At 42.3% G+C, this 27882-nt stretch overlaps 1 protein-coding gene across 1 annotated transcript in view; it reads right to left on the bottom strand.

Moving 5' to 3' along the window:
* The window catches only part of fras1 (Fraser extracellular matrix complex subunit 1), a 183316-nt gene that overhangs the window by 118346 nt on the left and 37088 nt on the right, over positions 1-27882 (bottom strand). Inside the window, exons 3-5 of the mRNA XM_041042921.1 lie at positions 6475-6582; positions 3500-3592; positions 1418-1577 (exon numbers count right to left, since the gene is read on the bottom strand). Of these exons, the coding sequence (XP_040898855.1) occupies positions 1418-1577; positions 3500-3592; positions 6475-6582 (361 nt within the window). The remainder of the gene's footprint in view (positions 1-1417; positions 1578-3499; positions 3593-6474; positions 6583-27882) is intronic.

Raw genomic sequence — 27882 nt, 5'->3', positions numbered from 1 at the left:
TGACTTAATACACTGAGAGAGAGAAGGTGCCAGGTGCTTTTTAAAAAAGAGAAAAGGCGCTAGGATCTAGTGACAAAAGCGCCGAGCCGGCAACGCTGCTTGTAAACATCCCCCACATCTTCAGCGTGAATGAGCACAGCCAATGGGGAAACCCCGACACTCGACCTGCTGACCAATGGTGTAACTTCATCAGCCAGTCAGTCAGTCACAGGCTGATGAAGTTACACAGGGCCCAGACTTTGCAGTCCAGCTAAAAAAGAAAAAGAAATAAAGAATTAAGTTCTGCAGCACAGTGTGGAGAGTCGAGGCCAAAGAAGAGATTATCAGAAAAACCCATTTGAGGTTAGAAGCTGAGCTGAGAGCAGGAGCAGAGATGATGTTTATTGCAAGAGGAGGAAGTGAGCTAACCTGAGGCAGTGTCACTCTGTGTGTGACTGTCAGCGCCAGCACAGACACTTCAGACTCAGGTGTCCTGTGTGAATGTATAAGTGATTTTGTGTGTGTGTGTGTGTGTGTGTGTGTGTGTGTGTGTGTGTGTGTGTAATCTGATATTTGTCTGTGTGTGTGTGTGTCTTCCTGCCCGGAGAAAAGTTATGGTGTTCGAGGTTCAGTGCATGTTTGTGTGTGCCAGTATTTTGTGTTGTTGCGTTGTGTGTCACAGTTTCATAGCAGTGCTGAGGCATTTTACACTACGTTGTGTATTTGTGAGATTTTTTTTTTTTTTTTTTTACTCGCCTTTTTACAACAGTGACCAAGGAGCAAGTAAGAACTTCAGCTCCAGTAAAACTGCCCTTGAGAAAGGCACTGGAATCTGACTGGTGTTAGACTGAGATCTCTCCCAATCTAAATGTGTGGCGCTATTCACGGTGAACCAGGGCAGCAATGACAAATATTATGGGATTTTTAAATGCCACTTTCTACCAGTGGAGGAAATTTCCCAGCAGTGACTCTCACTAAAAATGCATTTGGACAAATGTGGATTCGGTTTCTTATTTTATAGCAGAAACTTGAAACTAAAGTAATCATGAGAGTGGACATTTAGACTTTTCATTGTGGTAACGGTTAAACTGCTATAGCATGGTTATTCTGTTTAAAGCGAGGTCAGCTGTGAAATGTGTGCATTAATGGAAACATTGACATCTGAGGTTTAAGAGTCAGCATCTGAAAAGCACTGCATTCACACACTAAAGCCAGGTTTCCATCCAATCAAGCGCAAATTTCAAAGAAAGAGGAGAATCCGAGGTGATTTAACCCACGATTCGTATTAATACGGTTCAGCTGGGTCACTGAAATAAACAGGTGGTGGCTCACAGGTAAAGCCTTTTAAAAGACATCTGTGAGAAACAGAAGCAGCATCAGAAATCTGCATTCTACCAGGTTCAAAAGCTTCTGACAGGACAGGACAAGCAGTCCTCACCTCCACTGCGGCCACACTTAGGACAGCACTCTCCGGCTGGGGTGAATGGGCTCTGGTCCCCAGGACAGCTGAGAGGGGGGCAGGGGCGGGTGTTGCAGGATACACTCCCTCTGGAACAAATACACAGGGAACAGGGCGAGGGACTCCACTGGCTGTCGTGCTGTGGGAACCAGAGAAACAGACAATTACAGAGACAGAAACACAACCAGAGGAGAAAAAAAAGAAGATCAAGAAGCGGAGGGACAGTGGGATGAGGAAAGCTGTTTTACTCTCTGTGGACAAGACAACTTTGTAAGCCTAAGCCTGAGTGACAGAGGAGAGAGCGGAGTCACAGAGGGGGGAGAAGGTAGAGGAAAGATGTGTCAAAAAGAGAACACGGGAGGAGAGAAAAAGAAAAAAAAAAGATTAAAAAATAAGACGTGTGTGAGTGAATGTGGATGACGAGGCACAGTGTGAGAGGACATTACCGTCACATATGAAAGCTGAAGTGCAGATGTCTAATCAGTGTGTATGTTAAGTCGTTCCAGCGGAGCAGTCTGCTCCGATTTCTCTACATCATTTTATTCATACGTGTATGTGAGTTAAGGAAAGACCTCAGGGTAACACGTGTTATTATAAAACCATGAAGATGTTTCTATACTGTGACTGACAGAGCTGGGTTGATGGAACTCATTCTTACACAACCATCTCTGGGGTGTTAATTAGAGTTAGATGTATCTCTTACACATCCACTTGTGGATGTACCATATAAGTGCAGCGTTGTTCTTTCAGTCTAAATGAGGTATCAGCACATCCGTGTTGCCAGCAGTCAAACTGGTAGAGGTGAGGATCCGACTTTCTGAGGTGTCAGGCAGCGAAACCTGCATTAAAACCTTTGCTACACTGCATGAAAAAAAAAAAAATCATTGGTCTGAGTTTGAATGGAGGATTCATCTAAATGCTTTTTCACCCTGGAAAGATCCGAAGGTGGTTTTGATAAACAGACAATATGTTTTTTCTTCTTTTAAATATAGAAAAAATCACAATCTGTCAACTGTGTGTTCAATTAAAAGTTTGGGTCCTGACCCCTGATTCTGGAGCTGTCACAGATCACAGGAAGAAAAAAATCAAATCAAATACTGTGACCCAAAATACAGAATAAAAAACAAAACCCAAAACACTGTTGTTCTATATACACACATCCATTGTCACCTTACAAAAATCACCACCCTTTGTAGCCTGGGATGTCTGAAAATTTTAATTAAATTAATAAATCATTTTTCCAATCAGTGTTTCCTGTGAAAGGAGCAGCAGCAGCGTAACGTCAGCCCTGGTGCTTCAGTGGAGATGTAGTAACACCAACAAAAAAAGGCCACGACTCCTCTCCAAACTTCCACTCCTGGTTGTTCAGATCCGTGTAAAGTGCCACTTCAGCCTGGAAGCAGTGCCGATGGAATCTCCAAACCCAGCCAAGAAAAAGACGTGTCTCTCTTTAGGACGCTCATTGTCCAAAATGGCTGCCAAAATGTCCAGCTCATTAAGTGAGAGGACACTCGATGAAAGATGAACAAGACAGTGATTGTTGTTTTCGTGAGAGGGAGGCGGGAAGGGGGGTGGGTCTCTGGAAGCAGCTTTTCAGCAGTGACCAAATCCAATGCAGGAATCCGTTTGAAAGGAGAAACGAGGGTTAAATCACCTCGGATGTCACATCAACAATTTAGGATTTCCCACCAAACATCATCCCAAGCCTTTACCGAGAAACAGACGAGAGAAAAATACCAGTACAGCCTGAGTGATTATTGAACAGGACGTTCCAACATTAATGTGCTGCCATTATGGCCTTCATTCTGGTTTTAGGATTTCCACCAGGTTTCAAACACTGGTGATGGAGCGATAAGGTCTGAATGGTTCACAGTCTGCGTTTTCAGTTCGTCTCTTCATGGAGCCGGCTTTGTGCATGGGGGCACTGTCATGTTGAAACGGGTCTAATATGTTATTGTGTGCCGTACTTAGATGCTGCATCTTTGTGTATGCATAACAACATGTAATGAAATGACTGGATGATCAGGGGAAGAGGAAAGAGAGAGCATCACTTTCACTTACTCCATAGACGACTCCTTCGTACTGGCAGGAGCCCTGAGACGAGGAGATGCACTCCGGACAGCACTTGTTGGCAGGGATCCTCAAACGCTCGCCCTTTAGAAAAGACGAAACACATGAAAACACACATACACAACGAGCATGACCAAAACACACACAAATACCCCAAGACGTGGAAAGAAAATGGATGTGATTCCCTTTAACCGGCACGAACGCAAAACCTGTCGATTACAGTCTTATTTCCATGGAAATTAACCCACGTGTGACACAAACAGCACAAAGGAACTGACTATAATGAAAACTCTATCAGGCGTGCACAGCGTGTGGAATACAGAGCGAGTGCGGTGAACGCATTACAATACGTATTACAATACAGATTCGCCACGCAGCCGTGCTGCCTACACAACCTAACTGAAGCCCAATGTGGTCCAGACGCAGAGCCGCTGAATAGTTTAGTTGTTATTTGCAAATACAAATGATACAGAAAAGAAAAAAGGAGAGGTGAGAGAAAACAACCCCCAAGGAGCTTCAGAGAATGTCTCACGTCAATTGATAAAGAGAAACAAAAACTGAACAGAATTACAGTGAATCAGCAGCGGAAGATAAATTACACGTGAACAGGCAGAAGAATGAAAACTGAAAGTACAAATAAGTTTGGAAAATAGAACAGAGTGAGCTGTGCAGAAGGTGGTGGTTTGCCACAAACAAACAGATAAACCAAGTGTTTAGACCACCAGCTGAATTTTAACAGCATCAGTAAGATTTATCTGTTCCAACAGCCAATGAATTAAACACCACTAACGCAAACCTTCCAGTGTGTTCATGTGTTCAGGCTCACGTGCCCACGTCTTTTCATTTGCTTCAGTCCCTCTGCTGCATCAAATTTAATCACAAAAATCTGCCTATAGTACAAGAATTTTATTTATTGCTGCAAATGAAGAGAGATGATACAGGCTCAGTTCGTTTATCACTGGAGTGCTGCATTCAGAGACTCTTAAGACTCAAGGTTTTTTTTTATCTTGCAGTTGCTTTTGCAGGAAAATAAAAATGATGTCTGTGTCCGGTGCTTCTCTGTAACACTGAAGAGTAGATGGTGAATCTGAGATTTACAAGCTGCTATCCTTTCTGATCATAAAATAATGTAAGCCCAAACCCAGGAGTGTAGTGGACTGTGAGCTCAACTGAAGTCCAACCTTCCTTTTATTTGTGGTACAGAGTCGACATATCTCCATGTACTTAAAGAATCCATCAGTTTATATCAGAACGATGTGAGATTTTAAGATACAGTTTTCAAGATCACTTTTTCATTTTTCTCGTTTCGTTTGTGGTTGTTTTTACTTTCACTATCTTATTTATTACATTTCAAATAAAACTGCAAACTGAAAAACTGAAACTGGAAAAAAATGGCTGAATGAGTGAGAACAGAAAGCACGGGCATCAAATATGTCAAACATTTGTAGGTTACAGATTCCTAAGTTTGAGAATTTGCTGCTCATTTTTTGTCATATGTGATTTTTGAATGTTGGTCAAACAAAACAAGCAGTTAAAGGACGACGCTTCTCGCTCTGGGAAGTCGTGACAGTTGTTCTTCACTATGTCTTTAATATTAATATTTCATAGACTAAACAATTAATTTAGAAAATAATTGGAAGTCAGCCCTGTGATTGACTGGCCACCACTCCAGGGTGTACCCCGCCTCTCGCCCAGCTGGGATAGGCTCCAGCTGTCCCGCGACCCTGATCCGGATCCAGCGGTATAGAAAACGGATGGATGGATGGAATAATTGGCAAATTAATTGATAATGAAACTCATTGGTTGCAGCCAAAACCTGATATTAAAATGAGCTGCACCATCCCGACATTCACGTCTGTGGCAGACGATTAACGTTAGCGACGTTACAGAAATATTAAGATGCTACAGTGAAAATTAGAAATCAATTTCAGAAAAGTTAATCTGGTGAGAAAATTAGGAAAAAAAAAGAAAATTTAGCAGATAATCACAGTGAATTTCAACAAAAAAGCCGTTGAATCAGGGACGGGCAGATGATAAAAACCCAATTAGTTTTTTATCACAGTGTAGGTGAGAGGGAGTCACATTTTAAGAGCTTTTTAAATGGAGGGAGCACACGGCTTGGTGAGCATGATGACTAATTTTTAATTAACATTGGATTGCTAGCCAGCAGAGTGGAATTCATTAGACATTGATTGTTGGCTTAGCTCAGGGTTGGTATTGGATTTGATGCCGTCACTGCAGGCTTCACATTTAAATCACATTCAGGAAGAAGCCCGAGGAGGAGCAGGCGGATAGATGGAGTGAAAATGTGTCCCTGCGAATTCAAATCAGCCAAAAACGGGAAGGCTGGAACTAACAGTCTCCCAACAGTTGTCGTTGTGGCAAATGAAATGGTGCAATCGGCAGACTTGACTGCACAGTGGCCTGTAAACTCATTGATTCGCGCTGTAAGGCCGACTCACAAAGACAAGTGATTAAATAAGCCCTTGGAAGAGGATCCGCACTTCAAGGTGAAATGAGGAGAGGGAGATTAAAATATAAAAAAAAAAAAACATTCAAATCCTTACATTTTATTCACATACTGCGATGAAATCCTTCTGATCGCTCTCCACTGGCTTATGTGGAGTGTGTTGATTTTGGCAAAACAGTATGATCCTCACTCACTCTGTAATGTCATGTAATGCATTTCTATAATATGATATTTAAATTAAATTAATTCGTTTCTAGGTATATATTCTTAGGTGTTACTGCATTGAGACATGGCTGCCATGGTATCATTTTGTTTTGGAAGTAAATAAGGACTTAGTAAAAAAAACAGTAAAGTTAAAAATATAAGTAATTTTTCTGTCAGCCTTCACGATTCTGTTTTTAAATTTCATTTTTGTTCCTGTGGATTTGAATTATCTGTTGTAGTTTCTTCTCCAAAAGTGTAAATGCACCCAGACCCCTCCCGTAAACTGTCTTACCCTCTGGAAGTCACACTGAGGGTTGGGGCAGTGGGCGGGCTTGCAGATGGGCACGTCGCTGTGGCAGGTACACTCCTGACACGACTCCGGCCTCCATGATGTGTTGTTCTGTCAAAATCAAACAGACATGAAATGTTACAGGGAACAGACTCGGTTCATCGCAGCAAACGATCCATTATCAGATGCTAACACACCCACATGTCATCTTTATGTTGACAGCTGGGGCAGATGACAGTAAACATATAACATCAGGCCTCTTTGTGCATATTAATGTGGCTTCAAAAGGTGTGTATATCACTGCCGACCCGTCTGAGTGACTGCAGCATTTTAACTATTTATAACATGAACTCAGTATGTGATAACAACATGTTTAAAGACAAAAAACTTTATTTAAGAAACGATTATATTCAGGAGAACTGTTTCTGTTGCAGCAGTTTGTGTTACACGCTCTGTGAGGTCCATGATAGCTGGCTGGGGTTTTACTGGTTTACAAAATGTGAGCACCATCACAAGAAAAGCATTTTGCACTTTGAACTCCTATTATCCTCCATACCTCTGGCTGTAAAACACTGAAGGATTTCTGCTGAGGGTTGAGTGAAACTGCTTCAGTGTTGATTAAAAGCCTTGAGCACCACGGCCAACTAGATAATGAGATAGGGCAAAACAGGCAGAAAGGCTCAAGATCACTTCTGCCAATTGGCTGCACCCTTTAGCACGCCTGCTATTTGTCAATAGCTCATAACACTGAGCTGACGATATCTTATGGCTAGCTTAAAGCCAAAGTTAAATCAATATTCCTGTGCCTGCATATGCTCAGATAGATCATCTTACAGCCCATAAATCTGATTTAGCCAGATGATTAATAACCCTCTCAGGGTGGGTGGCGACTGTCGCATGTGGAGGCTCCATTTGAATCGGTCACTAAAGCAGACATGTTAATGGACAGGAAACTTCAGCCTCAGGTAACAACCAGACCTTTAACAGTCTCACATACACTCGTATGAATTACAGAAACCCTATATCTTTGTGGTTGGATCTTCGGGCGTCTTGGCTGTGCTGCGAGAAGCTAAACTAACTTTCCCTGCATGTGCAAAAGAGAAATGGAAAACACTCATTTTATCCAGACGAGGGCATCTGAAACTAGGGATGGGGCCGATCCGATCCAGTATCGGTATCGGTTCCGAAACCAGCAATTTCCGATCCAACCTGCGGAGATTTCCGATCCATGAACCATGTCTGTGCTTTAATGTTGTCTGCTGAAATGACTCCACAGGTGATTCCCTGCCGGCTGCTCTGCTAACTGGCTGCAAACGGCAGCGTGTCTCGTTACTCAGCGTCTCATTGAGATAAGCCTCTGTTCAGGAAATCCATTCCACAGTTTGCAGCCAGCTAGCAGGCGAGCATCGAGCAGCACCGTGGCTAACCAACTTTTTGCAATGTTTGCAAAGCCGTTGTACCGAGGGGCGGTAATAAGTAGCGATTAGCTCAATGCTAACATAATATGGAGAATCCCATTGACGGGCTAGCGCATTAGCATCGGTCGCGCTATTAACTTTTAAACAAACGATAAACCAAAGCGGGACACCATAACAGGTGAGTCATCCAGGTAATTCACACACCAACAATATATTACTCACAGACTGATGTCCCTTCCAGGTACAACAGGAAGAAGATGAACCGTGAGTGAGCTTCCGCCCCTCGGGATGTTTGAGATTTGAAAAACCTTTATTTGTTTCTGCTACAAGAGACAGTATACTTAATTTATGCTGATCACATCAAGAAGCCATTTTTATTTCTAATTTATTTGGAGAGGGGCAGTCTAAGAGAAGGTTACCCTTTATGGGTATCTCTTGAATTTAATAAATATTGACTGTTAACAGGATTTCCTGTTTTTCTGACTTTCTTTTCTGACCTTATACTTCCCTCAAGTTGCCTTTTGGGACATACATGCTTACATTCGTACATATCACACTTGCCTGTAGAGAAAATTTATTACAGCATCATATAAAATCAACAACAATAATGATAATAATAATATTAAAGCAAACAGAGCTCTGATATTGGAATAGTATCGGTATCGGCAGATATCCAAATTCTGGTATTTGGATCGGAAGTGAAAAAACGTGGATCGGTGCATCCCTATCTGAAACACCGATAAACACCGGGGAAGAGTTCTTCATTATACAGAGAAACTGTCCACACAACTGTAGGATGCACGGCAGGTCAAAGATGAGACATGCATCTCTAAACTGGATGCTGATGGACTGTTTCCAACTGACCGTAAAAATATGAATATAAGACCCAAGTTGTTCTAAACTGCAATTATCCTTTAAGGCTGCTGAAACCTCTGAACTCTACTTTGAATTTCTGTGAAAAATGAGAAGCAACCTTAATCATTAAAACAACTCCTCTTTGTAACTGAATTAAAGAACATAAGAAAGTCGTTCCGATAAGCATGCAGCAAAATGTGGGAGTAGCTATGGGTCACGTTGAAAGACACAGACAGAAAGGAGAACACCACAGAGTGAAAATTTAATTAGGGAAAGCAGCCAGCTGAGGGGAATGGCACTCCTGGAGAGAGCATGTGAGTTGATATGTTCCCTATAGTGTGGTTTGAGCTATTTATGTCCGTGAAAGTGTGTGTTTAATTGCAAGTTTGTGGGTGTGCATGTCTGCACAGCTGTGGCCAGATGTGTAATGAGTTTTACGTAAGGGCAAACGGGTCATAGGCAATTTCTGCACACAACATTAATGTCTTAGCTCAGGGAGGAGAGTGAGGAGCGACCTTCAGAGGTAACAGGAACGTGGGCGTCAATGCGATGCCGCTGAAGTTTTCCCGAGAAATATTTGGCTCCCTGTGACAGACACTGTGTAACACAGACACACAATCTGAGGGACCAAACAAAACCAGGTGATGAACAGATGATTCAGGGGATGCAGATTAACCTTTTTAATTCCTCTATTTATTTCTTGAGGAACTCCTTAAAGCCGTTTTATCTAGTTTATCTAGTCTTGAGTTCGATTGTCCCTCAAAGTGATGTCACAAGAAAAAAATAATGATATTTAGGTTAAGTCACTTTTCTAATTCGAGGTCTGAAACAGGTTTATGGATTGCTAGACACAGTTTTTAAATATGTATGTATAAACAGAGGGAGTGAGCCAGCAGTTGTGCCAACTCGTCAGAACAGACACTCATAAATAATGCTTACATTATGTTAATAAACCCCAAACAGCCTGTTTACTTGGAAAGCACTGCAGGATATGGAAAAATAAGAACTTCTTTGGTCAAATCCAAACAATAGTTGATGGAAAAACAAGTCATCAGTGTGCACAGTCAGAAAAATAAGATAGTTACAGCCTTCACGTACATTCAGGGGCAACATCAAAGAAAATTTAAAGGTGAATGCAAAGTCAAAGGAAAGATGCAAACGGGGGTAAAAGATGCAGCTTCACTTCAGATGATGACACTTCAACCTGAGCTGAAAATGCTTCAACTTGAGTAAAGCGAAAACCCGGAGGAACTAACAGCACAGGTACAGGAGACCATGGTGACTGCTGTCTCACTCACGGTAATGGAGACGAAGGTGTTATATTTAAACACGGACACACAACACATCCATCCATTGGCTGAGTGTTACCAGTGAGGATGGATTACACACAAAGATCCAAACTTGTCAAATTAGAGAGTAGAGTGCAGCGAAAACACGCTTTGCATAAACACAAGTTCTTCACTCTTCGGTTATTAAAAGGTGCAAACAAGATGTTCTAATACAAGGAAAAGCAATCCAGCTAAGACACAAACTCAGATTCACTGCAGCACAGCCTCTGTGCATTTACTCTATTACAGGAAGGAGAATTATCTCTCGGGTAATGAGTTCTGACTGCAAGGAGCAATTCACAGGATAGACTGAGATCAGTTTGTCACGCTGAGCATACCGATCTCTCCCGGTCTCTGTTTGCAGATACCTGCCCTTGGCCTTTTCTGAACTTTAAGTACAAAAGTACTTTCCATAAGTTTTCTGTGAGAGGACCAGTGTGAAACTTTTCAGCACGGATCCACCAAACCAACCAGTCTCACCATAAGTCACTGATTCTCTCTGCAGTGGTGACAATCCTTTCTCTATCTGATAGCTTTCTAACAGATTACCCCACGAGGGGAAAGAGGTTCAAAGCAAACTTATATATGGAAAATCTTCAGAGGAACTGCAGGCTACTCAGTAATTCTTTCTTTTATGAAAGTGGCAAGTTTTTTGTCAAAGAGGTTAATAATAAGTCCGTGTGCACGCAGGTTTGCCCTCAGTTTCCTGTTATGGCTCTGTGGCTGCCATTCATGTCCGTTAGCCTTAATCGAGCTGTGTAAAATTAGCACAGCAGCTAACTCTATAAGTGGCTTCAGGTCTGACTGGACTGAGCGCCACCGACTTAGAGGGCGAGTCCATTTCAGCCCCAGGCCTCTGGGGGGGGTTTGAGGAGGTCGCCCTCAATTCTGAATCCTGGTCCTGTTTACCTCCTGAATGGACCACGAGCAGAATGGGATTGACCCCGAGTTTGCTGGAAAAACGGACCTGTGAAGGCGGCCGCGGCGGGGGAGCAAAGATTTCCCACGAAACCTGGACACACTATTACCTGACCTTTCCCCTCCCGCACTGACAAGTCAGAGCCAGGGGAGCTATACAGCAGACAGGAGCGTGAGTGGTAGCGGCAATTCCTCCCCTCCTCCCAACGAGATTGTCCCCTACAGGGACCCATACCTAGGATTTGTTGATTAAACGTCCAAGGAGTTGAGGGCTTATTTCATTCTCCCCTGGAGAAACTTATCTGCCTCAGATGTGATTTAGGACTGAACCAGCTCAGCCAACGTGGCTGCACGTCTCCAGTTTCATAAAGAAAAAATAGATCCATAACTTTCACACATCCTCGTACAGACTGTTCAATGGGGAAGAGCTACGTTTGAATTTCGTTTCATTTGGTAGGTTGTCGGTTCGAATCTGAAAAAAACGGAATAATGTGAATGTTAAAAGGAATAAAGTCAGTGTGTTTCTAAGCTGAGCTACAGTCGCTGGTCCTGTGCCAAATCTAAGGAAAGGAATCGAATCATTTTAAATGATGTGTAAATACTTTACGCAGGGGACGACAAAAATGTACGAAAACATTAGAACACTATACAACAAAAAATCACAACAAAGCAGATGCTCACTGGAAATGGGATGCCTTCACGTTTACAAGAAAAGTCCACATGAATGACTCAGTGTTGGAGTATTAACAACAAGATGGCAACTAATGCCTGTTTTCATTATCAGTTAATATTCGGGATCTAAATTTGCCAGATTTCCAAATGATGTCTTCAAATGCCTTAATCTGTCCAACAAAAGGTCCAGGATACAAATATAATCCGTCACCAATTCTAAAACTGTGGAAAGAAGCTAATCCTCACAAATATTTAACTAATGTTACTTCAAACAACTAAGAATTATTTAACCAGCAGCAAAACTTAGTGGCTCCCGGTTCTTCTTCTTTCCCATCGCCAGGGTTCTCCCACGATTATCTACCTGAATGCTCCTCTGGTCATTTAATGTCAAACATTGGATCTAAAAAGAAGTTGCCTTTATGAATTCATTGGATTAAAGACATTATTTTAAAAACCAAACAAAGGAAAATGTACAAAACCCAAAGACATTCACCTATAACAAAGACAAGCATCAAATTCTTGCACTGGAGAAGCTGGAACCAGTGAAAGTTTGTGCTATTTTTGCATAAAATGTGACTAAAACTTTGAATCCATTTTATAAATATTACGGCAGCTGACCAGGCGATTAATTGATTTATTCTTTCAGCTCTACAAACCACTGACTCCTTTTCAGATACTGTTTATGACCTTCTCTCTTATCATCCTGTGTGTTTACTTCTTACCATCGCACCATGGGAGCACAGGGCGGGGTGGGGGTGGGGGGTTGTGTGTTCTTATCAGTTAAGTGGGAAGTAAAGTGCAGCTTTAACCTCCATTACTTTGTTCAGCAGCCAACATCAGAAGACTGTGGTCACACTGGGAAGCTCCCAGTGAGGAGTGTGTCTGCCGGAATGAAAATGAAGCAGGATGAAAGTGAAAAACAACCTGCATCCTCGGGTCAGTTCTCCCGGGATAAATAAAGAGGGAGTGGAGGACTCGGTCACTCCTGCACTGGTTTAAGTGGCAGATTCAACTAAAATCCAATCAGGAACAAAAGAGTCAAACATTAGCTGGGCTCAGTTTTGTTGTCAGTCACACTGGTTGGACTATCCCATTCAAGGCAGGGGGGTGTGAAGGAAAGTAATTGGGCTAAAATTGGACCAGGAGTTGATAGAAACTAAAGCTATTACTGAGGCAAATTCAATCTGAGGACGTGACGACTCACCGTGGCCAAAAAGCTCTGCTGCAGACCGAGACGCCTGCGACGGTCAGCACAGCTTTATCTTTACAGGTGATCCACCTGTGATCAGGTGTGTGTCCTTCTTATAAAAACAACGTGTAACTGGGTTGGTTTCGTGTAAGTAGACACATTTACTTTGACAGCAAAAACATTTTGTTTCGACATGACCTGAGAACAAAAGAACTGTCTCAACGATCATTCCTCAAATACAAATAACTATTAAAATTGGGGTTTTTTCTACTAACAGATGCCAAAGACATTAATATAATATATATCACTTTTTAATAAAATAAAAAAAAAAAACCATGACATAAACATGTGCAGCCGGACACATCACACATTGAGCTGGGATAATTGTGCTGGACAGCCGTGGTCACTTTGGTTACATGGTCATGTCGAGGTAAGCGCAGAAGTTTGTTTGTGAACATGGAAACAATATCAATCAGCTTTGATCGATTTCTGCATCCACAGCAGCAGGAAACACTGTCAGGCAGAACGCAGTGCTGCAGGTCGGGTTTTCAATTACAGGCAACTCGCCTCCATCTGAGAGCGGGAATTACACAGCAATTAAGTGTAAGTAGGAGGCAGGTTGAAGGGTTGAAGCATTTAACCACGAAGGTGAATTTTAATATTTTATCACAAAATAACACCTGGACGTTTCTGAACACCACAGGTGGATCATGTTTAATGAGTCTGAGGCTGTCTTTTCTTTAACAAAGGTGAGGTTTCATTGTGTGTCGTGGATATACAGTACATAATGCACGTGAAGGTTTATTTTTTTAAAAATCAGAATCAGAATAAATATTCAGACTGCTGTTGGTATGAAGCTGCATGATTTGGGAACAGCATTAAAAAAGGGGGAAAAACTTTTCTGCTTGAGTTGTAGTAAAAACATAAAATAAATGACTAAACATGAAAAAAGTTCTAACCATGAGTTCAAAGGATGCCGGAGGAAACTAAGCTCTTTGATGTCTTCTAGATAACAAACGAACGGACTTGAGCAGCTCAACTCATGTGAGCCATACACAGAGAAATGGGCTTATTTTTTAAGGTATATTAAAATACTGAGGCACAACACGCTGCGGACCTGACAAAGCAGGAACAAGTTGGAACTTCAAATAGCCCGTCCACTCGCTCTCGTTATCGCCGCCTGTTCTCGAGCTGCCTCCTCATCATTCTGAATCTTAAGTACGAGCAGGGGTGTTAACATTTCCGTTTTCAGGGGGCACCAGCTGTGCTGCTCCTTTCTCTCAGAATAAATCCCTGCCAAAATCAATTCAAATATATTCATTTGCTGCCGTTTAATTGCTTTACCCCGCAACTTCCTTCAACGCCGGTCGAGTGATTATATGCTAATTTCTTGCGAGACAAGCTGTGAAAACAAGCAGAGTTTGAGTGCTGCCCAGCTGAAGGACACCTATAACCGTCCCCGTCACCGTCTCCGCCAAAAAGCCTGATTTAATCGAAGCATCTGCAAATATTCAAAGCAGCCACAAAGAGTAAGGAGGTGACTGTGGCTGCTCAGCCTCCATGGCTGCTTCGTGTGTCACCCCTCATCTGACCAGCAATACAAGCTATTCTGCAGCTGAGGAATCTGCATGTGAAGCAGGAGACTGTGTGCTCTGCCATGGGGTTAGCATTGTTATGCTAACAGCCACACATATTCATCTGGGGGAACGGCTGAGTTTAAAAGTTGTGACTTAGCTCATTGATTCAGCTTTCCCACCAGGCCTCCGGTCCAATTAGAGGACCTGCTGGTAAGACATGACAAATGACTGGCTGATCGTTGTCCTCCCAGCACCCATAAATCCAGCTGTCTACCACCGCCCTGCCATTGCCGCTCTCGCTCCTGCAGCCAAATATCAGCATCGAGCACGTAATGGGTTCTGGATCATCAAACAGATGGCCCAAAGAGTCAGGGTCCACCATGAAGTGAGAGCTCAGCGCTGAAGCCACGCAGTCACAAACCGAGAAGGAAAAGCTTGTTGTGCGAGACGGAGGGGCTTCAGAAATATATTTTAGGAGTGTGTCTGTGATATGTTTGAAGAGCTGATTAATTCTGCTGCAATTTAGATTAGAAACAACTGCTCGATAGGAAAGATGTGAGCCACATCAAATGATGCCGTGCTGCAGAAGGAACCAAACTAAAATAACTTTGGGCTGTTCTGCTTGGATCATGCCACACTGCAGTAACAGTCCCTGACCCATTTAGGAGGGTCAAGAATAGAAATGCACACTCACAGCTCGCCAGTTAATATTTTTAAACTTTGGAGACACTGAGCAGCAAAAACATGCCAAGAAACCAAACACAAAGGGATGTCATTTTACATAAATCACGAATAAAGTCAGAGACGGAGTGACAGCTCACGTAGCTGTCACCTCAGCCAAGTGTGATTTAATAGAAGGGTTTTTTTCCTGTGATGACGAGCACACAGAATTCCCCTCCTCTGTGTAAACAGCCGTAAGCTCTAATTTAAAAATCAACGCAGAATCCAGCTAAAAGTTTTAACACTTTAAGTTTGATTTAAAAACACTGGGAAGATAAAAAATGTAAGAAACAATCTTCTGTGAGTCAGAGGAATCTCCTGAGGATTTAGTGTGAGCAGCCCAAAAGAAGCAGGTGAAGAGAAAGAGCAGAAAGCGAACGACATACTGTATCTCATCTCACAGGCCTGCGGTGATACATAATGCATGCTGCCGGCATTTAATCTGGGAAGCCTGTTTTCGTTCACTGTACACCTTTTGTCGGAGCTGACTCATTCATTATCTAGTTTCCAGGTTCCTCACACCTGACAAAACATTCCTCCAGAAAGGTTTCACGCTGAAGCCACGTGGCATCATTTGAAATCCGTTGGACAAATCTATCTCATTTGTTGCTGGTTCACGGCGTTCAGCCGGCTCTCATACTTCAGACCCATCACTGTCCCACCAGCTCACACGTTTTACCTCCAACAAACAACTTGGCAAGGAACAGTCTGCCGCTCTGAGAAAAGAACAACAGCTTTTAGCCTAACAAAACAAAAGGTAAATAATTCACAGCTTTGTGAGCAAGCCTTTGAAGTCACCCTTTTATTATTTTATCCACTGTATATTCCCGAACATGAGGAATAAGATGCATTAAAGACAGGGAATCTCCTGCAGGTCTGACTCGACCCTCACGTCCACGTCCACATGGTTTACAGCGATTCTCCATTCAGGCATGTTGGAAGTCATGTTTGGTGATGCAGATAACAGCCCTCCATCTCCCAGCTACAGTGCAACCAGGGATTTAAGGCTGAGCAAGTTTCTAAATCACTGCTTTCCACCTCGGAGGAATGTAGAAAATGCAACTTGAGTTAAAAATTAATGACGAGTGATTTCTGACCCATTTTGACGCCTCTGATTTGTTGCAGGGAGCTTATGAATCTGTAACCAAATTTTAATTTGGGGCAGCTGTGAGAAGAGCTGGAGCCCCATGCTGCAACACAACTGCAATCCTGTACGGAGAAATACCAGCTGGATAATGTTTCATGAAACTGCTCCTGTAACTTCAGACCCATCAGACAGAAGGAAAGGGGAAAGGCCAGAGGATGTCCCGTTGGCAGGATGGCTGGCTGGCACTCAGGCTTCCATGCTCGCCGGCTACTGACCAGAGTCATGTTGCACATTCCCAGCCGAGGTTTAACTTTAAACACCGGCTGCACAAAACTAAATCAGCAGCTTCATTCACTGTTAACAGTTAAACCAGGACTTTGTCCAGTTAGCTCTGTGTGCCACATCAAACAACAGTGACAGACGTACTGAAGTTCACTGCTCACTGCTCTAACACAGAAGAGTATAATGGTTAAAATAAAGACTTATTAGCTTTAAAACATTGGTTCAGAAAATGAGATGAAATGTCCACGTTGACACAGTTCACCTGTGATGGACCTGCATCTTTCAGTTTCAGTCCTAAAGTCTGCATCTTCAACCTCTGGAATCAAGGTGCAGGATTTAAAAGTTACAGAAAAATGTTGGAAGTCAAAACATCTACTAAGAGCCGGAAAAGAAATGGCTGAGAGAGAGAATCTGTCCCACTTTCCTCACTGTGTTCACCCAAACATTTGTCCATAACACAGACAAACTAACAAACAGTGAATGAAACTGCTCTTTCAGATAAGTAGACGCCAGCCTGCTCCTCTCACCTCCCGGCAGGTTGTAAACACAGAGAAAAGCAGCGATCGTTTAATGAGCACAATAAAAAAAATAAAAAAAAAAACCTTCCACAGCAGTGACGTACATCTGCTCTAAGAAATATGATGCAGCGAGTTCAAGAAGCAGCAGGTGACAAAAAAAAAAAAAGAAATCTAAAGCTCATAAAACCAGCGTGGGAAGTTTGCACATCACTCTTTATGGGCGTAAAATAACTGGACAGACCAGCCTCCCATCAACACACACACACGCACACGCACACACACACACACACACACACACACACACACACACACACCAGGATGTATGGACTCTGACAGCTTTAGCGGCCAAAGGGAACCTGACACAGGAAAGGAGGCACACTGCTGTCTGAGTGAGAAGAGCAGCAGCTGTGTGTGTGTGTGTGCGTGTGTGTGTGTGTGTGTGTGCGTGCCATCATCTAGTTTAGCACCAGGCTATGCAACAAAAATAACATATGCCATTTGGTATGAGTGTGTGAGTGTGTTCAGAGCAGGAGAAGGCAATTAGAGCAGAGTTAAGCTGAGAGTGGCAAACTGCAAACACACTGGCTACACTACACACAATCACACACACACACAGGCTCATGCACAAACACACACTCAACAACGCTGCTTATGGGTCAGGTCTCTCTCTCAGAGATGAAAGTACACTGCACTCAAACATACAGTACTCGCTCCTGTTCTCATGCTTTGATTTGTCCCTTTACAGCTGCATCTACTGGCTCTATACACTCTGTCTGTCTGTCTGTCCGTCCGTCCGTCCGTCTGTCTGGACTCAACATGAGGAACATCTGACTGATGAAGAGAAACTGGAGCAATATTCAAAGTCTGATGATCCAGTTTGGAACAATAAACAACGTTTATGATACCAGTTATCAGAACTAGCTGTTTTCAGCTACAACCTGCTCTGTTCAGCTGTGTGGTGAGATCACAGGAGGTGGACAGAGGGTAGCAGCAGCTCGGGGTGTATGGGCCCGTTGGATCGGCGGGAGCCGGCGGTGCCACAGATTCAAACCGGAAAACACTGACTTTCCTTTTTTTTTTAAAAAAAATCCATTTCCCTCACTGCAGACCAGCTGCTAGAAGCTGACGTGATGGGGAGCTGTGCTGGAGTTCTTACAATTAATTGGAGAGAGAGAAAGAGAGAGCGAGATACAAACACATGAGAGAGAGAGAGAGAGAGAGAGAGAGAGAGAGAGAGAGAGAGAGAGAGCCAGAGTCCTCAGAGGAAGCCACTAAGAGGATTAACTACATATGCTCAGCATCAACACATTACCATACATTTCACTTTTCAAACCACAAAACAACCTGCACTGTGGGTGTGTGCATGGCTGCTGACGGTGAGGGCTTAAGCATTTGCAGGAGTCAGTTTCACCAAAAGCCCAAACACACACACACACACACACACACACACAGACACACACACACACACACACACACACACACACACACAGACACACACACGTACACAACCTGATGTTCCTCCTTTCTTTGTGCTATTAGTGTCTTGATTAGGATAAGTGGAACACAGCAACTGTTAAAGGAGCTAAATGAGCCACAGTATGCCTGTATTGTTGTGTGTGTGTGTGTGTGTGTGTGTGTGTGTGTGTGTGTGTGTGTGTGTGTGTGTGTGTGTATAATCCAATCTCCCTTCTCCAGGCTTTATAATTGGGTTTTGTGCTCAGCAGCTCAGACCCAGGCAGGATCTTCCTTTTGGGGAGGTTTTGTCTACTTTTCTTTTTTCTTTTTTCTTTTAAGAGTCAGAGCACATTACAGAAACCCATACACACCCCCCGCCAACCTTACTCACAAACAAACCCATACGCACTCATACCTACTCTCTCACACACACACACACACACACTGGCTCTACAAACACTCTTTGCCACCGCTGACAAGATACTTCTGCAGTTTCTACACAGCACGATGTTATTTTACAAGCATCAAGCTGTGTACTCATGTTAGCAGGAGTGCTGGCTGGCACTATTCTGTGTGTGTGTGTGTGTGTGTGTGTGTGTGTGTGTGTGTGTGTGTGTGTGTGTGTGTGTGTGTGTGTGTGTGAGATACAGCTTTGCCCCCTGAGGTGACTGATAATCCCAGTATGTTATCCCAACTGAACATTTCCAGAGTTTTGCTGGCAGGAAAATCAAGGCTCTAATTCAAACACACTCGTTTTTGTCACTTTGCGTCGAGCCCCAGGAGACTCGCCCTCACTGTAACCATAGATACCTGACTACGACTCAAGCTTTAACCCTTAAACCAGATTTGATCTTATAACTTCCTACTTACTAACTCTGTAAATTACACACCTGTTTCTTATTTTATACATTGTTCATCTCTTCATCTTTTATATCGTTCTTTCTTTTTCTTTTCTTCTTCCTGGAAAGCACTTTGGAACTTCTGTAGAGGGTTTTAATAGAAGAAGTTTGTTTGCTGCCAAACAGGTCAAGTTTCTAATAACACAAGGAAAAGAAAAGCTGGAAACTGCTAAAAACAACTGACTGATTATTAAAATTGTTACAGTTGTTTTTTTCTTGAGCTTGACAGTTCACTGTGATCTGGTCAGCAGCCAGCGAGCAGCTCGTAATCCTCCTCTGGCCTTTCCCCTTTTCTCCTGTCTGAAAGCAGTTAGCAAAACAATTTCAGCTCACGTTCCACTTACTTCTGCTTCGAGCTTTAAATCGTTAACACAAAGTCTTCATCATCTGATTGAGTTTGCTGACATCTGATCCATGTTGGATTAAAAGTTGACAAAGAGCGAGTGATACGGTGGAAAGGTCGAGGGTAAGTACGTTGACTATCGTTGATTGTAAAATTGATCAACCAGTTTCATCAGTTTCAGCACTGAACTGCATTAATACCCTTTAGGATCACAGTATTTCTGTTGAAGTTTGATTTGAATGTGAGGAAATGAATCAGAAAATGTTTCCACATCCCGTCGAATCACACAGTCCCAGGAGTTCTTTCATTATTCAGAGTCTGTGGAGCAGCCCCAGGCTCTGACTCCAAAAATGAGCTGAATTTTGCTTTAGGGCGGATTTTCCTTTCCACAACCGCCCCGAACAATCCTGAAGGCGAAGGTGAGAACAATCTCTCAGGTAAAACTGTAAAAGTCCTGTGGTTGTACCTCCGCAGCACTTCCACTCCAGACTCCTTAACTTCCAACTTCAAATGCATAAAGTCTGCTGCAGGGACAGTCATCATGTCAGATTGCCTCATTGAGATTTAATGATTGCAACGAAGGTGATCAAATAATTAATTTATGCTTTCACTTCAGGACATTTTGCTCCGGTTGTTGAAGTCAAATTTACAGATTCCATCAGGACTCGGCCGCACCGCAGACAGCAAGAGTCCAACCAAATGGCAGAATAATTCAGGAAGACAAAAATCTCGTAAATGGAGCAGGATAATGTGCTCTCGACAAATCTAACTGGAAAGTGCAAAGTCATTTTCCAGCCGAGCTCCTGAGCCAGACTTAACCCAATGTGTGTGAAAATGTCAGAACATGAAAAGGTTGTGTTTTATGAGTCAGAGCTTAAAAATTTAAAGATGCTTCAAAAGTTGGACGAGTAAAAGACACTGATACGTGCGTCTAACGCTGATTAATTACTGTTTCTACCGCTGAGCGTTTCTGAAACATAAATGAGGAGTTATGCAGTTTGTCTCGTTACTTGTTTGGTAATTCTAAAAAAATATATATTCAAACAGTTGCTTTGTTATTTCTGTTCACTACAGTTCATACAGTGTAATGAATGCAAAACAACCCATTCATTTAAGCAGCTGTTCAAAGTGTTTTTCATTACTATCAACCTGTTTGTTGCATTCTCTCCCACCTGCATGGATTTACTGTATATTTAACACCTGTATTAACAGAAATATTCTTCACCATGACAACAGCTACAAAACGACACCTGACACCTGAACAGACACACAAGAATCTTTTTCCAGGCATTCAGGAGACGCACCGGATAAGACAGATACTATCGTCTTTAATGTTGTACTGTAATGTTCATTCTAACCCTTTTTTATTGACTGTTCTCTCCAAGCTACACCTCTGTTCCTTTCTGCTGTATAAAGACCTAGTTTCCCCTCAGGGATCAATAAAGTTCATCTGATCTGATATCATCTTCTCGTCTACTCTCATCTTATCTCGTCTCGTCTCATCTCATCTTTTAAAAAAAAAGTGCAAAAGCTACAGATTCATCTCAGGCTCTCTAGAAAAAAAAAAGAAACCACCAAATGTAAGATGTTTTACATGCATCAGGATCTTTCTTCAGGGAGGACGCTTTGGCAACGCAGAACTTTCAACAAGACTGTTTTCTTTTGAGATTATGAATTACAAAAGTGCTCCGTAAAAAAATAAAAAATAAAAAATTCTCATTTCGATATTACAACTTATAATTTATAAGAGGATGTTACATAAGAGGCTCCTCCTTATTTGTCTGTGTCCACTCGCTCGCTCAGACTTTCCCACATCAGGCCAATTTCCAGTTTTCTATTTTCCAAACTTCTTTCTTTCCTTTTTTTTGTTTCAGTCTTTGTGAATCTCATTATCTATGTGGAGTCTGGATATAAATTGGTTTCTCTGCAAACGTCTCCTGTGTCTGTTTGCAGTTTTTATTTTTCTCATTTTCTTTCGGACGGATTGCTTCTTCTTTTGGGAAGTTTTTTTTCCCATGAGACTTCTGTGGCTTCTTTGAATCAGTGGAACAAGTTGTATTTTCTCAGTTGGCATTATTTGCATGCGTAAATAAGCTAAACTGAAAACCTAAACCTGAGTTATTTTTTGCGTCTCCATCATCCACAGCATCCTGCACTTTTCCTATATTATGACTCTTTTTTTTTATTTTTATGGCTCCTCTTTTCTGAAACTCGTCTTGTCACATCTCTCAGGCTTATCTTTATTTTTCTAATAAAAGCATTAGCATGCAGGCAATAAAACGCGTGATTTAGGACTGAATACACTCACCTCTTATGGTTCAATGATTCCATGTCAACGCCCTTGTTTTTGAAGTGGATTTAATATGCTACCACATCTACTGAGATTTAACTGTCAGGGTAAAGATATGGAGACAGATGTATGGATTTATTAGTGTGTGATGACATAAAAGGCATAAAAGGGAGCGCTTCTTTTATTCGCCCCAGAGGCTGAGAAAAGGTGCAGCTGCAAATCTGCGAGCGCACAGCGAAAGGCAGGACTTCTCCATCTTCGATCCCAGACATCGAGCTTGGACGACTCGTTGCCAACCTTTTAAGTCACGAGGACCGGCTCCAAAAGTCTTTATGGAGGTAACACGGCCAATAAACTGTGCTGTGTCGAATGATTAAGCCGAAAAACAAGAGCCATGAGGTAGAGCACAGTGCCCGGGTAATTATTTGGCAGAAAACATCGTGAAACAAATCTGACAGTTGCAATTATGAAAAGGATGAGGCATGACTGCTGTGCTGGCCCCGTAATGTCTGTGCTCTTACGGGCCATTGTCCCCCCATGGATTTGGGTGGAGAAGGGAGGGAATCAATTAGTCCTGATCTATAGTCCCACAGGGGGTGACGAGGATCAGCTGAAGTATGAACTTTGAAATTAAATCTTGGAAAACAGAGCAGAATATAGACTGTGTCTGTGTGCATCTGTGCATTTATTAATCTTTACTTTATTAGTAAGAGTCTGCTGTCATGCTAGCAGCAAAGTTTTTTGAGATATTTTATTCTGGACTGATCAGATGAATGTGCCATTCCTTAAGCCAGGCTGCTAGCATGGCTAATAATATATAGAACAAGAAGAGAGTTTAATCCTTTATACAGCCTCTACGGTAGAAAAGGTTTCTTCACACATCTGATTGACCTGAACACAGGTACATGTGTATTTACCTCCGGGAGCGTCAGCAGAGTTAGAAACGACTGACGTGGATTTCCTGTGTACGAGCTCTGAAAAGCCTGCAGAGGAAACAGAGTGCCTGCATCAGTCCAATCACCTCTAACTCTAAAGGTCATCGCCTCCAATCAATACCCCTCAGAGAGCGGTACGCAGTCATCACCTGTCAGGTGCAAAACAGCATCTGGACCAGGGGGCGAATCAGCCAGTGAAGATGACGTGGCATTTCCCAAAACAGCCGGTCATCCTAGTTTTTAACGAACATTACTCTTTCAGTGGGAAATACTGTATTGTTGGGGACTATTTTCAGCAGCGAATGAATTTGGTGCCACAGTGAGTGTTTGGAGCAGCAGGACAGTGTGTGTGTGTGTGGGGCTGAGTCAAAACAAATTAGAGTGTGTGTTGATGGTGATGAAGAAACATGTGCAGCAGTTTTTGGACTCGCCAGCTCAGAGGAATAAGATCATTTCAGGCTTTGAATAAACTTATTATTAACGTATTAATTTGGTCTTTTCAGGTGATTTACTGACAACAAGGAAAAAACTGAATTTCACTTCACTCATCCCATAAGTTCTTTGTGCCAAACGGTGCTATTATATCTGCCATATGTTGCCATAAAGGCACAAATACTTCATCACTAACAGACAATCATCCCATTAAAACTTCAAAAATGCCTCAGTCATTGAATTATTTATACAAACACAACACTGACACTAAACCTGAGGCTCCTTTAACTAAGTCAATGCCTCAAGTTTCCCTTCATTTAAAGATTAGTGGGGAAGCTGCCTGAACAAAGCCTAAATGACATTCTTATGAATTAAAGTAAAAGCAGAGTGAGGAACAAAACAACATTTAGGTCTTCACTTTGGAATTTTAAGAATCAAATTCAGTTGTTTTATCCTTTAAACCCCTTCAGGTATGAAATAAAGAGGATCTGTTGTCTTGTGAATATTAAACAAAATATGAGACTTTGTTAAAATGCCTTTAGTGTCCCTTTTAATCTTTGAGCTGATGAACCACATTTTCAACTTGCTATATTCCACAAATGAAAATATAATGAAGAATGCCATGGAAAACTAACGGCCTTTGTCAGAGGCATGACTCGGTGGGAATCCATGTTCTTTCAGCTTCACTGAGGTGAAACAGAAAGTCGACGCAATGCAAACATGCAACTCCTGAGCAATAAAGAGAATCTTAAATCAGAGAACAGACGGCTACACAAGCCAGTCTCCCCATGAATCTTTAACTCTACCTGCAAATGTCAATGAATTCTCTATATTTCTGGCAGCAGTGGCATTTTATTCACACCGTATATCTCCAGCTTATAAGACACTAATTTGACCATCAGGGAAAGTCAGAATTAACAATTCAACATCACACTGTGCATCACATTTTCATTCCACACTGAGAATCAGGCGTATGCCGACACCTCCAGTTAGCCTCCACCACAGCTTGAATTTCAAATGATGATGTAAAATCTGCACAATCTCCCGACTGAGATTCAGTTTCAGTAACACTGACGACACACAGACACAGGTGGGTCCATCCAGTAAAACGCATGTCAAACAGCTAAACTTCGTTCAGACGTTTCCACGAACACACAGTGTCAGGCTGAATTAAGCGAACATGCAAAACATCTAGAAACCAAAAAGGAACAGCGACACAAAAACTCACTCTGGGTTCAACAATGTTCCCCTTAAATTTCAACCTGACAGCATCACGTCACATACGTACGTCACGCACACAGCAGAACCAAGGAGACAAAACGTTTTACAGCCCATCGACAGTAAGGAGGGCGCAAGTCTCCACCATTGTGTCCTCACAATAGGTGAAACAGAAAACTCCTGTGACCGCCCAAAAAAAACCCACGTCCAGCAGAAAAGTGCTGGCTAAGGAAACAAAGAGCCGAGGAGAAAAGGTGGAAGGGATATTTTTCCTTCAAGACAGGAACAAATTCGATCGTATTAGAGGCAGAGGAGAGGAGGCAGACAGGAGGACGGGTGTGTGACTTTGGTGGAATAGGGCGGCGTCAAATAATTCTTGAGAAAAATGAGATTTTGGGTTACAGACAGGAAGTTGCTCTGCTGTCCTGAAACGATCTCTGCTGCTGACTTTTCTCCTTCTTTCATGCGGTTTTATAATTTTATTCTGAACTTTGTCTCTTTCTGACCTGTGCACTGACTCTTAAAACAGGAAACTTTCCAACAGCAGTTTGTGGGTTTGTCTACAATTTGTATTGATGTTTTTTTTCTTTGTTGTCTCTTTTTCATCATTATGTTTTATTGTGCAGTTTTGTTCTGACATGCTCTGGATTTTATTCGATCTCCTCCTGTGCGTCTCCTCTTGTTTTATCATCATTCTGTATTTCGCTTTCATGTGGAACCGCTGTGCTAATTCAGTTAGCAGTGGCTGCTGCTGGCCTGAGCAGGTGCTGCTGTGAATCTATGACAGCCCGGTCCATATTTAGTAAAGCTCTGTGATGACTCCACATACTGTCCCTCTGCCTCCAACCCAGATTATTTTGGTGGCGAAGACTTTCCAGGCACCGGTGAAAAAACAGCTGCAGCCGGGCGCCACGAGAGAAGCGCGACAGCTATTTTAACTTTCACTTTGAAACCGAATATCACGGCAGAATAAAGTCAACAGGCACTGAGCAATGTGGACAGATAGATGAAAATGTAAACACAAATATGTCTTGCAAACGCTGAAATACGCACGATGACACGAAAGCCGGATTAATAACAGTGATCAGTGGAGTAAAACATTCTGGAGACCGATTAGAGGACGGCAGACAGGCAGCCATTCTGAATCAGATGATAGCTGCTCGTGGCGTGGCCTACATCACAGCAGCAAACATGATACTGCAAGCCAACTATTCGTGGCCTCATAAAGGAAACTGCCAATGTGCCGTACTGTATTTAATCTGTCTTGGCTCAAATTTTTTCCTGCCACAGCCATGAAAAGGGTGGGGGTTGGGTGGTGGGGGTGGGGGTGTCAGTTCTGTCCAAATATTTGGAATGTGGAGCAAAGAAGAGCAGGAGTGGGAAACGATAAGTACATTTACTCAGCTACTCGTACTGTGCTTGAGTATTTCCTTTTTTTACCCCTTTATAAATCTCCCACACTACATCTGAAAGCAATAAATAAATATAAATAACATTACTGTCGTGTAAGTTTGCCAGATTTTGCCGGATCCGTTTTCCTCTGCAGCCGTTTGGCAGGTTGATGTTAAAAGAGACAAAGAAGCAAAAGGAAAAGCAGATACAACAACATCAGCACACACAGATTCACAACAGCAGGACGTGACAAGAAACCTTATATATCAAACATATGAATCAGAACTTTACTACAACAGAGGAGATAAAGCAGATCTGAGGACTGATTCCACCAGTTGCTGCAGAGAATTAGCTGCTCCTGCAGGAGTCAGACGTCATGCTTCCATCCTGTTTCTCACTCTGATCATAGTTTACATCCTGGCGTCAGTCTGTGGTCACACGGGGTGAATCCTGACGTCTTTAATCAAGAGTCTCAGCATTTGACAATTAAAATCCTTTACAATGGAGAAGTATCTTGGAGGTGGTTTGGAAGCATATTCAAGATCAAATTAAAATCAATCAGAGCCTCGTTCAAAGTATCAGACACAGTCCCTCAGCACTCAGTTCCAGCTGCAAGTTACTGTGCAGATTAATGTGTTAATGTGTTTAGAGAATAAAATGCATTGTTATAGCTTGATCCAAAGACACCTCCCTGCACAATGAACAGCTAAAAGGAAAAGGACAATATTGACTGCAGCGCTTGAAGACATAGAGTCACCCGAGGACTCAAGGTCACCGTGGCTCTATCCAGGTTCTCTTAACTCTGGATTACATTACATCCTCCCATCAGTCAGCTGTCACAGAGGGTGGACACTGCAGCTAAGATGGAGTTAACAGAAGTGCATCTTTGGAGGGAAAGCAAAGGGACGTTTCAGCGTTTGACGAGGAAACGTCCACAGTGAAACGTTATCTGATGGAGCAGTTTGAGGTAAATTAAAGGTAAATGGAAGCACATTAAAGATCTGAGCATCATTTCTGCTCTTGGCTTTGGATCCACTAAGCCTCTTTTTATCTTCTGCTTCTGTTGACATCAAGGGAATTTAAAACTACTCTTCATCTTCATCCAGTCTCTCACCTTCAGTCTGGATCTAAGTAAAGTTCTGTATTGTAACGTTGCGATAAACTGTTGAAAGTGTCTTTCACCTGTCTCAGCGTTCACTACTGTATTTGACAGATTAAAAGAAAACACCGCAGGATTTGTCTCTGCAGTTTCTTTGCATGAATTTAGAAAGCGTGAAGTAAAGAGTGGTAACATCATAAAACATGTACACTGTAAAGGCAACATCCATAAAGTGTAAAACCAAAAGGGTCCAACAAGGAGTCCTGAGGCACCCGAGAGGGAAAAATATAAAGACAAGATGAAATCAAAGACGATTTTTTTCACCTTGTCAACTAATTTTACATCACTGCCACAAAAAAGCATGTACACACATTTTAAGCTCTGGACTTTGGCTTTAATGCTGAATTATTTCTGAATAATTCATTCTGAATGTGTCCACAAAACACATGATTTCTTTAATCTGTGACCACATCGTTAACTGCGTGTTTATCATGTAGCCAGCACATCTTTCATCGTCCGTCAGCGGCTGAAACAATCAAATCATTGATAAATCGATCGATTAATTATTTGGTAGTTTCAGTTCTCAGATTTTCTCAGTTTGACATGACTGTAAACTGAATGTCTTTGGATTTTGGACCATACAAAGACAAACATTAAAAGGAGTCACCTTGGTCTCTGGGATTGTGTAACAGGTCTTCAATAATGAAAGCAATCAGAAGCTGAAGCCCTGCTTCCTCAGCTGTAACATTAACATGATGCTACAGGGGGTTTATGTTTCATCTCC

Source organism: Toxotes jaculatrix, chromosome 7 (assembly GCF_017976425.1).
Source record: "Toxotes jaculatrix isolate fToxJac2 chromosome 7, fToxJac2.pri, whole genome shotgun sequence".
NCBI classification, from domain to species: domain Eukaryota; kingdom Metazoa; phylum Chordata; class Actinopteri; family Toxotidae; genus Toxotes; species Toxotes jaculatrix.
The sequence above is the reverse complement of the archived record's forward strand: the minus strand, read 5'-3'. Positions and strand labels throughout refer to the sequence as shown.